The sequence below is a fragment of the Athene noctua genome, chromosome 3, assembly GCF_965140245.1.
Source record: "Athene noctua chromosome 3, bAthNoc1.hap1.1, whole genome shotgun sequence".
Classification (NCBI taxonomy): domain Eukaryota; kingdom Metazoa; phylum Chordata; class Aves; order Strigiformes; family Strigidae; genus Athene; species Athene noctua.
The window spans coordinates 70,872,089-70,884,229 of record NC_134039.1 but is presented as its reverse complement, the minus strand read 5'-3'; the positions used below and the strand labels follow the sequence as shown (position 1 = coordinate 70,884,229).

Here is a 12,141-nt window from a genome sequence, read left to right as displayed (position 1 = left end):
GGACACTGGAGCTCAATGCACCCTAATGCCATCGAATTTTCAAGGGGCAGAACCTGTTTGTATTTCAGGAGTGACAGGGGGGTCTCAACAGCTGACTGTATTGGAGGCCAAGGTGAGCCTAAGTGGAAACGAGTGGGAAAAACACCCCAGTGTGACTGGTCCAGAAGCTCCATATATTTGTGATATAGATTATCTCAGGAGAGGGTAGTTTAAGGACCCAAAGGGTATCGGTGGGCTTTTTTGTCTAGCTGCCTTGGAAACAAGAAATTAAACAGCTGTCTGTGTTATCTGGTCCCTCAGAGGATCCTTCTGTTGTGGGATTGCTGAGGGTTGAACAGGTGCCTATTGACACCACAACAGTGCACTAATGGCAATATTGCACCAATCAAGACTCTGCAATCCCTATCCAAAAACTGATTCATCAACTAGAGAGCCAAGGAGTCATCAGCCAGACGCGCTCCCCCTTTAACAGCCCCATATGGCCAGTGAGAAAATCTAATGGAGAGTGGAGACTGACAGTGGACTGTCGTGCCCTGAATGAAGTCACTCCACGGCTGAGTGCTGCCGTGCCAGACATGTTAGAACTTCAGTATGAACTAGAGTCGAAGGCAGCCAAGTGGTACGCCACGATTGGTATTGACAATGCATTTTTTTCCATCCCTCTAAGAGCAGAATGCAGGTGAAGGTTTGCTGTTACCTGGAGGGGTGTCCAATACACCTGGGATCGACTGCTCCGGGGGTGGAAACAGCCCCACCATTTGCCATGAATTGATCCATGCTGCACTGGAACAAGGTGCAGCCCCAGAACGTTTACAGTACAGTGATGACATAATTACATGGGTAATACAGCAGCAAAGTTTTTGAGAAATGGGAGAAAATAATCCAAATCCTTCTGAGACCTGTTTTTACCATAAAGTGCGGTAAGGCCAAGGGACCTGCATAAGAGATTCAATTTTTAGGAGTAAAATGGCAAGATGGACATCGTCATATTCCAAAGGAGGTGATTAATAAGTCAGTGGGGATATAGCTGTTTAACAGAAAGGAAAAACAAGCTTTCTTTAGGCGTTGTGGGTTTCTGGAGACTGCACATTCCAAATTACAGTCAGATTGTAAGCCCTCTCTATCAAGTGACCTGGAAAAAGAATGATTTTATATGGGGCCCGGAAAAACGACGGGCTTTTGAACAAATTAAGCAGCAAACAGTTCATGTAGTAGCCCTTGGGCCAGTTCAGACAGGGCAAGATGTTAGGAATGAGCTCTACACTGCAGCCAGGTAGAATGGTCCTACCTGGAGTGTCTGGCAGAGAGCACCAGGGGAGACCTGGGGTCAGCCCCTGGGGTTTTGGAGTTGGGGATACAGAGGATCAGAAGACCGCTACAGTCCAACCGAAAAGGAGATACTGGCAGCATCTGAAGGGGTCAGAGCTGTTTTAGAGGTGATTGGGACTGAAGCACAGCTCCTCCTGGCTCCCCGACTGCCAGTGCTGGGCTGGATGTTCAAAGGGAGTGTCCCCTCTACACACCATGCAACTGATGCCACGTGGATTGAATGAGTTTCATTAATCACACAATGGGGTCGAATAGGGAGCCCCAGCCATCCAGAAATATTGGAAGTGATCACAAACTGGGCAGAAGGCAAAGATTTTGGAATGATGCCAGAGGAAGAGGTAACACTTGCTTAAGAGGCCCCACCATATAATAAACTACTGGATAATGAGAAGCGGTATGTCCTGTTTACTGATGGGTCCTGTCTCATTGTGGGGAAATATCGAAGGTGGAAGGCAGCTGTGTGGAGCCCCACACGACGGGTCGCTGAAGCTGCTGAAGGAGAAGGTGAATCGAGTCAGGTCGCAGAGGTGAAAGCCGTCCAGCTGGCCTTGGATATCGCTGAGCGAGAAAGGTGTCCAGTGCTCTACCTCTGCACTGACTCATGGATGGTGGCAAATGCCCTGTGGGGGCGGTTACAGCAGTGGAAACGGAGCAACTGGCAGCGCAGGGGCAAACCCATCTGGGCTGCTGAATTATGGCAAGATACTGCTGCTTGGGTAGAGAATCTGGTTGTGAAAGTAGCCATGTAGTACCTCATGTACCCAAGACCTGGGCCACTGAACATCAGAACAACCAACAGGCAGATCAGGCTGCTAAGATTAAGGTGTCTCAAGTAGATCTGGACTGGCAACATATGGGTGAGCAATTTATGGCTCGCTGGGCCCATGACTCCTCAGGCCATCAGGGCAGAGATGCAACATATAGATGGGTCGTGACCAAGGAGTGGACTTCCATTGGGGGAGTAAGTAAACAACTGGTCACATGGTGATGGGCTACCGACCGAGTTCAAACCACAACATGGTCCCCCCATAGGCCACAGTTCCTGCCAGAAAACTTGCTCATGCATGTGCCTCTCTCAACTTCTGCAGCTCCTACAGGAAACTTGCTCCAGCATGGGCTCTTCACAGACTGCAGCTTCCTTCGGGGTTCAGCACCTGCTCTGGTGTGGGGTCCTCCCCGGTCTGCAGGTGGAGATCTGCTCCACTGTTACCCTCCCTGGGTGCAGGGCACAGCTGCCTCACCATGGGCTGCACCACGCAGGGGAATCTCTGCTCTGGCCCCATGAGCTCCTCCTCCCCCTCCTTTTTCACTGACCTGGGTGTCTGTAGGGCTGTTTCTTTATTTTCCCCTCACTCCTTTCACAGCTGCTGTGCAGTGATTTTTACCCTTTCTTAAGTAAGCTATCACAGAAGTGCTACCAACATCACTGATCAGCTCAGCTTTGGCCAGTGGCAGGTTCATCTTGGAGCTGGCTGGAACTGACTCTGCCCAACGTGGTGGCAGCTTCTGGTGTCTTCTCACATAAGCCACACAGGCAGCTCCCCCAGCTACCAAATCCTTGCCATGTAAACTCAATACACTTCAAAAGCAGAAGTCTACAATGCTGAACAGCATTTTCTCCTGTGTCCGCTATCCCTCTAAAATGAACATATTTTACTTATTAAAATGTACTGCATCTTATTTATTATTGCAATGAAATTCTAAAAGCCCCCATCTATTTACTATATATTTCCTTCAATTTTTGTAGTTTAGATTTAAATAACTCTAAATACTTGCACTATAACTTTCTTTTTCCCCCCTTTAATCTTTCCTTTACTTTGGCAGAGTTGCTTAGTAAGTCCGGCTTCAACAGTTGCCTTCCTTCACGCTCAGTGTTCGTCCACTCACACTTGCTAAAACGCTGTGGTCAACTCCAAGGGAAGCTTATGAATTACTTCCCCACCTGTTTTAATCTGCCCTCTTTGGTTACACTGAGCACACTACTGCCAGATCTCTGCCAAACAAAGGTAGGTATTTTTTCAAATCAGTTTGCGAAAAGAAGAAAATAACCATTTCTGTACAACGTAATTTTATTTTTTCAATGAAATGCCCTAGCATCATAGAACACATTTTCTAATCTTGAAGCCAGCAAGATTGCTAAAAAAAAGAAAAATTGAGCTTGGTTTTCTTATACGTAATTTCCATACTGGGACTACATTCAGAGAAAAAAAACCCTAGAATTAAAATGTAAGCAGGCATTACTTACACAGCTCTCTTCTTAAAAATAAACTGGACATGTCATACAACTTGCATATGGTGGTTTGCTAGCACAATTTGCTACAAATAGAATTATTCAAATGCAACTATGCAGCTTTTCTATTACCTAAGACCTTTTCATTTTATTACGTTGCAACACTGTTATTATCTACTTCACACTTTATTACTATACTACAGAATGATCTTTCCTCCTCCTTTTCCAGTAGCTTGTTTCTCAGAAAGAGGGCCTTCACTGTGGCTGTTTGGAAACACCAAGCACTAGCTTTTAGGTATTAAAAAAATTCAAAGCATACCAATATACATTCACAACGAGATTAAGCCTCCATGTTTCAAATAAGGGTGTCAAGACTTGCTAGTAAACTAATGGAAAGAGCTGGTTAGTATTTACTCCTGTTCTCATTTATGAGAACACGATCTGGATAGCTGTAATGGCTCATAAATGCCTTCACCTGTTGGTAAGCTGAGTGTGTACTATCACATCCTGCACAAGCATTACAGCAACTTCAAGTCTGGGTTCTCTCCCAATATTCATGTATAGACCACAATAACTGTGGAACTTTTTAAACACAGGACACTTTCAAAAAAATATTTGTATTTGTGGAATTAGTGATCTAGTGGACGGTGTCCCTGCCCATGGCAGGGGGGTTGGAACCAGATGATCTTTAAGGTCCCTTCTAACTCAAACCGTCGTATGATTCTATGAACTGCATAATCTTATTTTAATGGGATTATTAGTTCAAAAGTACTATTTCACTTAGTAAACATGGCTTTAAAAATACAGTATACATATCACTTGTGTTACAAATGCCTGAAAAACATAGGAGCAATCAACATTTCAACTCACTGCATTAATAAGGAAAGTAAGCAGCAGTGCCTTTAGAAAAGTATTCAAGTATTTCCCTGAAATACTATATATATTAAAAAAAGATCCTAAATGTTGTATGACTGCACTTCAAGCAAGCATCATTTGCAAGTGCTTTCTCTCATACAGAGAATTATGAATAATCCTTTGTAGCAAAAATATAGCACACCATTTTAATATTAACAAAACTGGAATGTAAATAACTTCAACAGCAAAAAAAATCTGCCACTTAAAACAATTTTCAAGTGCTTCAGTAATAAAATGACCAATCACCATGGTTTACACAGACCAAACACATGAGAAACATGAAACTAATACAAGTTGAATAACAGAAGTGCCAATAAATATGCATGAATAGAGAATCATTAGCTGTTCAGACACAGTAACACCCTCAGATGCGGTAAGTTTTACAGAGAACCACACACTTAAGAAAAGATAGAAGAGAGCAGGGGCTAACTTCTGATCCTCAAACAGGAATAAATCTGAAAAAAGCAAAATTTAACCCCAAATCTACACACAGAACATGTATGTGCCACAATACAAAAATCCATACACAACTTAAATAACTTCATCACTATATATGATAGTCTAATGTTTTTTGCTATAAAAACAAATCAGCACAGTGAATAGATTTATCAGATGCCAGTTTCTTCCCTTGACTTCACAAAACAAATTATTTTGTTTCATACTTAGTTAAAAAACCCATTATTTTAAAAACTTTCAATCATCAGATCATATTTTTAAACTTAACATTCCAACGTCCTATTCTGCAAATAGATTTTAACATATGTAGTAGAATCTCCAAAGAAGAGTGTACTGAAGCAGAAAACTTTTAATATATTAATTTTAGATATTTAAAAAAAATTAAAAGTTGCTGGTGTTTCAGAAGGGATCTATATTTTCCTTTGCCTGTGCCTTCCTGGTATTATATAAGGATTCCTGCGAGTTGCTTGCAAGACATTTCTGTTGCACTGTGTGGTATTTGGTATCAACCAGTCATAAAACCCTTTACAATCCCAAAAATGCAAGAAAGCCTTTATAAATAGAATACATAGGATAAGGTATGATCTGTATAGAGATGTGCTTTTATTTTTCGAAGTATTTCTAAACTCTTATTGTTATTACTTAAAGCCAGGAATGTGTGTTTGAATTGCATTGATAAGTTGCAAGGTATAGTCAGAATTACAAAATGAAAGATTTTTCTATGTAAAAAAAAAAAAAAAAAGAAGATGCAAATGACAACACTGTTATCCAGAATTTAAGCCGCATGCAACCACGTAACACTCCCAGCAGAAAATGTCTCCAAGACACTAAAAATATCTTGTCTTGATATCCTGGTTTCATGACAATGGGAAGCCCAATCTTTCATAACGTTTACATATTATTGCAACACAACTGCTAAATTTGCTCTCTAGAAAAGCACAGAGAATTTATCAGTCATTGTGAATATGTATATATATATGCCTATCCTCTCTTTTCTAACATAACCTAGATTACATGACTCCAAGATATATTTTAATGATTACAATGTTCTTTAAAAAATGAGACAATGCAATATGATGTCTAAAATTATACATATACTATATGACACCAAAAAAAAAAAAATCTAAAATTTTGAAATACTTGTCAATTTGACTAAAATGCATATTTACTCAATTTCCTTGAGCTTTTATTGTTTCTTCTCCCCACTGGAGGAACAATGTCTATAATAATTGTTCAATGCTACTCTGGCTGTAGACGGCTTCATCTTTAGAGTTTTCCTCAATTCCTCTTGCAAATAGTTTCACAAACTGGCAATGAACCCTGAAAAATATGGAAATCAATTAATAAGGAGTGAGTACTACATATTTATTGCTAATAATGCATGAATTTCAAGCAGTTGGACAAAGTTCCTTGCTCCAGACAACAGAAACCACGATCTCATTCTCGATACAATCCTACCCTGCAAAGGAGGCTGGATGCTTTCATGTATCCATCACTCCTGTTATTCCTCTTCTCCACACAAAAAGTTCTATGGGGCACTTAGATGAGCTGATCTTATACAATATATGTTATTTATAAAAAACAATTAGGACTGCTGATTATATTTTAGTGGAACACACATATAAATATTTTCTATTGCGTTTTTGGTTCCCTTTGTTCTAAAAACAAAAAAGCCCCAATCAGGAAAGAAAAAAGCTCTTCAAATTTCATAAACCTCTATTCCCTTCTAATTTGGTACTCCACTCATTTAGAAAGAATCCTCCCAACACCACCTTCATCTTTAGCACTTCAAGCACATATCAGTTCCTGAGAAATAAGTATGACTTCAAAGGTAGGGCCATCTATCTATCTCAGTCAGAGCGATTGTTTAAAATATACATGGTTGAAGTATTCTCCGGAAAGGACTCAAAGTAACCAAAAATATGGTTTATTATGAGAAGACTCAAATTTGCTGTGCAGAGGCACCTCTTTGGCATGTCTTTACGAGCATCTTTAAAAATCAGTGAAAAGACTTAATGTTTTCTGGTATATGAACAGAAAAATTGATGCTTACCTCACTTGAATTGCTGAACTGTCCAGAGTTTCTCCATCACAATTCCAGGTGCTATTAGCAATATTACAGCAACAGGCTGGATGATCTCTACAGAACTGGCCAAAACGTTTCTTTCCTATGTCTGTGATGTTGCTTTCGTTGTCTTCTGAAAGCTTTGATGTAAATTGAAAACTCTTCACCCGGTAAACATCTACAAATGAGAAGTCAAACTACAAAGAAAAAAAAAATCAAAACAGGCAATTACAATTAAATACATTTTTATGTAAAGCAATTCAACATGCAGCATTTTTTATTCAAGGAAGTCCATCCACTTCAATTTTCTAGAGGCGCTTACCTGAGGCATAGTGATTTTTGTTTTTAAAAAACTGCACAAGTCAGCAACAATAAAGCCAAAATGGAACCTTACTTTTCAATGGTCCTCTTCAAGTAGCTGCGATACTGTCACTTTATAGATTATCACATAACAGATCCTGAGATTATGGCTAAATAGGGTATAAAAACTATTAAAAATACCTTATAAAAACTATTATACATGGAATCAAAGTCAAAAAGGTTTGGACTGGATCTCTGTACTATCCTCAGGACCTGTCCAACTACAGTCCTTACGACACATGGACTTCTCTGAAAGCCTTACACTTCTGCATTTGGATCAATGCCCTGGCAGTGTGATTGCATCAGAGTTGGGTGTATATGAAAATAAGAATAAAGGGCAATATTATTACATTCAACAGAACAAAAATAATTTAAACTAAATAATTCAGCTAGAAAAAGTAGGACAATTAAGAGATGCTCTTATAACAGAGGTTGCAGATGTACACTACAATATTGTACAAGCGCTTTAAAATATGCTTTGTAAATTAAAGTAACAATCAAATTAGAGGGTGTCCCCACCTGCCCTGAAAGCAACTTAACTGATATGAATTTAAACATTTATCAAGCTGTAATAAATACAGACATGTCATTTAGCAAAGGTAATGGAGTATGTCTGTATGCATCTATAGGAAGTGGATGGCAAGGAAACAAAAGTGAACAAAGTAAGTTTACTCATAAACCAGTCTGTATTAATGTACAGTCACCATTTTCTTCCTTTTTCTTTTGAAACTTTCTTAAGTTTTCATGGTTTCCCACTAGTGTGGTACACACTAACTCAAGGTGAGGACATACGTACAACCCTGCATTTAATCTACACTGCAAAACCAACATAGCCCAGAGAGAAACAGTTGGTAAGCACTGGAAGGGGAATGGCCACAGTAGCAATCAAAAAAGCATCAGAGTTGAAGGGACCTCGTAGGTCTTAAGTTCCCCCAGCTTTTAACCATAAACAAACTGTGAAGTTGTCGAAGTCCACACTTGGAAGCACTGGCTCATGGATATGATGAGGCTCACTAAGCAGTGTGCTAGTCCAAACAGTTTAGTTGCAAAAACTGGTATGCATGGCTGCACAGAGCCACCCATGGATGTCCTCATGTCTCAAGTCTTAAGCAAAGTGTAGTCTCTTAATAAATACTGAAGCTAATTTGAAAGGTAGCCAAGGAAGGCTTCAAATAATTAAAAATATCAAGGGAACAGTGAGAGCAAGTGGGAAGGAGTGAAGAGAAGAAGAGAAGACTGAGAATAGCAGGAAGGAGGAATACAGACACAAACACAATGTCCCAGGGAATGGTAATGAGGAAATACAGGAAAGAGATTCTATACTAATTCTTCCACAGAAGAGAAAGAATAGCATCATAAACAAGAGAGATTTATTATTGCTTTTATAACTAGATATGACATTAGTACATTGTTCAGATAATTTCCAAAACTTGTTAATAGTATCAGGTTGTAACAAATATTAAATGTGTGTATTCACAGCCATAGCTCTGGTTTCAACAGATACTACAATCCAAAACAGTCATGATTCTTCCCTTGTATTTTATCCTGACAGCTACAATATATGCAAGGAGTATTTTTGAAACTGGATGCATAAAGCTCATATCCTGGTCACACAGATGTATTAAAATTCTGTTAAAAGCCTGCAGTTTATGATCAAACTACATCTCTGGTAACTTTCATCTAAAGCACATTTTTATACAGTTTAGAAAAAGTGGTTTCTTCAGTACCTCATCTATGTTATACTGCTGTTAGCAGTTTTTCACAACAAAGACATGGGGACACAGTTGTGATAAAATCACTTTAAATATTATCCAAACAGCAAATATATGAAAAACGTTATGAAACAGAATTTGATTAGCAAAAGTTAAATTTTGTTAGAATGCTATGGCTAAAGACTTGACTTAGTTAAATGAGGGTTTTTTTAAAATGGTATACACTTGGAGATTATGTCACCCAAAATGTATAACTGCTTTGTAGATGTTATTATTGTCATATAAGAATATTGATATTTACAACTTAGACTGACTCTGGAGAATTCACTGTCAAAGGGAATACACACCTACCTGATCATCTTGGTTTGTATGTCTGACAAGGTACCGTAGGAAATCAAATCTGGAGCATTTACGAACTAGAATGAGGTCAGCTGATCCATCTGCCAAATGAGCTGCTGGTGAAAGACCTTTTGGACTTCGTGGACAGGCACAGCTCATATTTACTGCATTGATGGCTAGAAATTTCCCTTTAATAACCTTCCATTCTTCTTCATCTTCTGAAACACATCAGTAAAGACACAGAAATAGGTTATTATTTGACCTACTCACAAGAACACTAAAAAGAAACCATTTTTGGCAACTTAGAAGTTTTTACTGGGCATATTCATGCACTGTAAATACATATCTAAAGTAAACCGCATTTTAAAAATATATTTGTCATATGCTAACAGAGAAAGTTGCTTTCTCCCTTCACAGACTGTGCTTACCTACTAATTTCTGACGTATATGCGTTAAATTAAGGATCAATATTAATATGGGTAAACCTACAGAGAAAGTTGCTTTCTCCCTTCACAGACTGTGCTTACCTACTAATTTCTGACATATGCGCGTTAAATTAAGGATCAATATTAATATGGGTAAACCTACAATACCTTAGGCAGGGAAAAGACAGAGGCAAGTTACAACTCTTGTCATGTGAAAGTTCAGGGGGATTTTTAACTTTTTAAAAATTTTATTCTTGCTCTTCAACATGTTAATCTTAAATAAACAATCATGCAAAGACAGTGGTTTAGTATTTGACTTCTGAATCAATATTCGTCTTCTGCCTCAATGCCACAACTATATTAAAAAAAAAAAAAAAAAAAAAAAAGACAAAAAGCTAAGAGATGACTCAGGGTTCAGCAAGGACCAGCAGGCAGCAGATCAGGAGTCTGTTTCCACCCCAACCCCAAATGTCTGAAGATGAATACTATTAACAGAGTTGAACTTTCCTGTTTGTAACTCTTCAGATATGTCTGGAAAACAATACAAAAATCTGTTTTCAACAACATGAAACCATTCTGTTGGAGAGTAGACATAGACTGAGCTTAAATGTGTGATGGCATCAATACTATGAAGAGCAGAGGAATTTTCTGGAACAAAAAACAACTGGTGGGCACTGCAGAGTTGTCATCTAAACTTTATTTTCTTTAATATGGATAAAAATAGATTAAAAAATACCTTTGCATTTTTAGATTACATATTGTTGCCTTCTTCACTACAATAAGAGAAACCCATAAAGCAGCCATACCATGCCTTTTCTCCTCCTAATATAAGTGTACTCAGATATTTCAAATAACAACTCCAGAGAAGTAATGATTGCAGAATCGTCTATGGAGATACGTGTGGTTATAAGACTGGAGTTCAGGAGTGAAGTGCTATTGTTGATGATGGGGGTAAAATTAATGAATGAACAAAATATTATAAAGATTGTTTATATAAGCTTGTTAAAGTTTGACCATCAAATCACATGGCAAGGTAGAAGTTTTGAGGCATATTAACTGGTACAGACTTAGAAATCTAACATTTGTCAGTTCCCCATGTTCAGGTTACCTTATAGTGATTTTACAGGTGCTTCTCTGATGGGACTATAGATAACATTTATGCTATATATTTCACGTCCTGCAATTCTGATATTCTTTACTGTCTTAGTTGTAGGAATTTATTTACTTTAGAGAATTATTATTACAATAGCCTAGGTAATTTTGGACCTAAAGTCTATGATGCATTCATTTTGAATTGGCCTCTTTCGATCTTTCTTCAACATAAAAATAAGAAAAAAAATGTTTGGAAAAGTATTCTGTAGCTGTCTGTTGCTCTTGACCTTTTCTCACTTCCTTGAATTTTTATTAATTGGAACTTCTTACCATCCACTCTTTAGTAATAGAGCCAAGAAAAACAGAAATCCAGGAAAAATAGAGCAGGATTACAATGTGACAAAAATCTTAAAGGATCTAAAAACTTTATTCTTTTTCCATCTAGACTATCCTCTCTATCTCCTGATAAATAAATCAGTTGTAAAAAGAAAAAAAATGCAGCTCAAATTCAACATTTTCGCATCATTTGCCAGAATGGTTTTAGTATTGCTTCCCTTACTGATCTTTTTATGTTGCTTTCAAAGAGGACATTAAAGAAAGAAATAATTTAAATCAGATTCAAAATGTGTATCATAAGAGAGATGAGGAAGACTTAAGTGTCAAACTACAGAATTACTTTGTTCAGGCTGCAGACAAACGATGAGGCCTTCCTTGGAGATGAAGGTAACTGAACAGAACATAAGGAACTACTCGAACTAGAAACATCTGTGTCCAGAACTACACTAGCACTTATTTACAAGAAAACCAGTCATTTTCTGATATACAAGCCACAAAATGAAAACAACAACCTTTACTGATAAAAGCTTTTCTTGTTTATCTGAGAAACACTAATAATTCAGTCTAGATGTGTCTAGATACGTGTTAACTTTTGAGGCATGCTCACTGTGATAAATAAGTCTCAAATTACTTAAGGTAGAATGCTTATACATGTTACTGTAATAAGATTGTTTTCACCTAGTGAAAAAGTACTGTTCAGTATAAATTTCAGCATGTTATTCAAAAAAAGCTTCATTGTTCGAGTTAGGAACAAAGTGAGGGTTTTTACCACTTTTTAAATGACCAACTGTTTTCATAACCATTCTGCAGGATGCATCAGTATAAAGCACAAATTATTCACCCAAAGTATCTTTCATACAATAGAGAAATCATAAGATGGGA

General features: G+C 38.0%; 1 protein-coding gene across 4 annotated transcripts in view; it reads right to left on the bottom strand.

The window, feature by feature from the left end:
* Window positions 1-3,380: 3,380 nt before the first annotated feature.
* Window positions 3,381-12,141, bottom strand: part of CERK (ceramide kinase) — a 47,736-nt gene continuing 38,975 nt past the window's right edge. For 3 of the 4 annotated variants that reach the window (XM_074903259.1, XM_074903262.1, XM_074903261.1), the window contains 3 exons: window positions 9,419-9,624; window positions 6,984-7,192; window positions 3,381-6,250 (listed from right to left, as the gene is read on the bottom strand). In XM_074903259.1, coding sequence (XP_074759360.1) covers window positions 6,151-6,250; window positions 6,984-7,192; window positions 9,419-9,624 — 515 coding nt within the window. In that variant the 3' untranslated portion in view covers window positions 3,381-6,150. The remainder of the gene's footprint in view (window positions 6,251-6,983; window positions 7,193-9,418; window positions 9,625-12,141) is intronic. The other variant, XM_074903260.1, reaches the window with a different exon arrangement.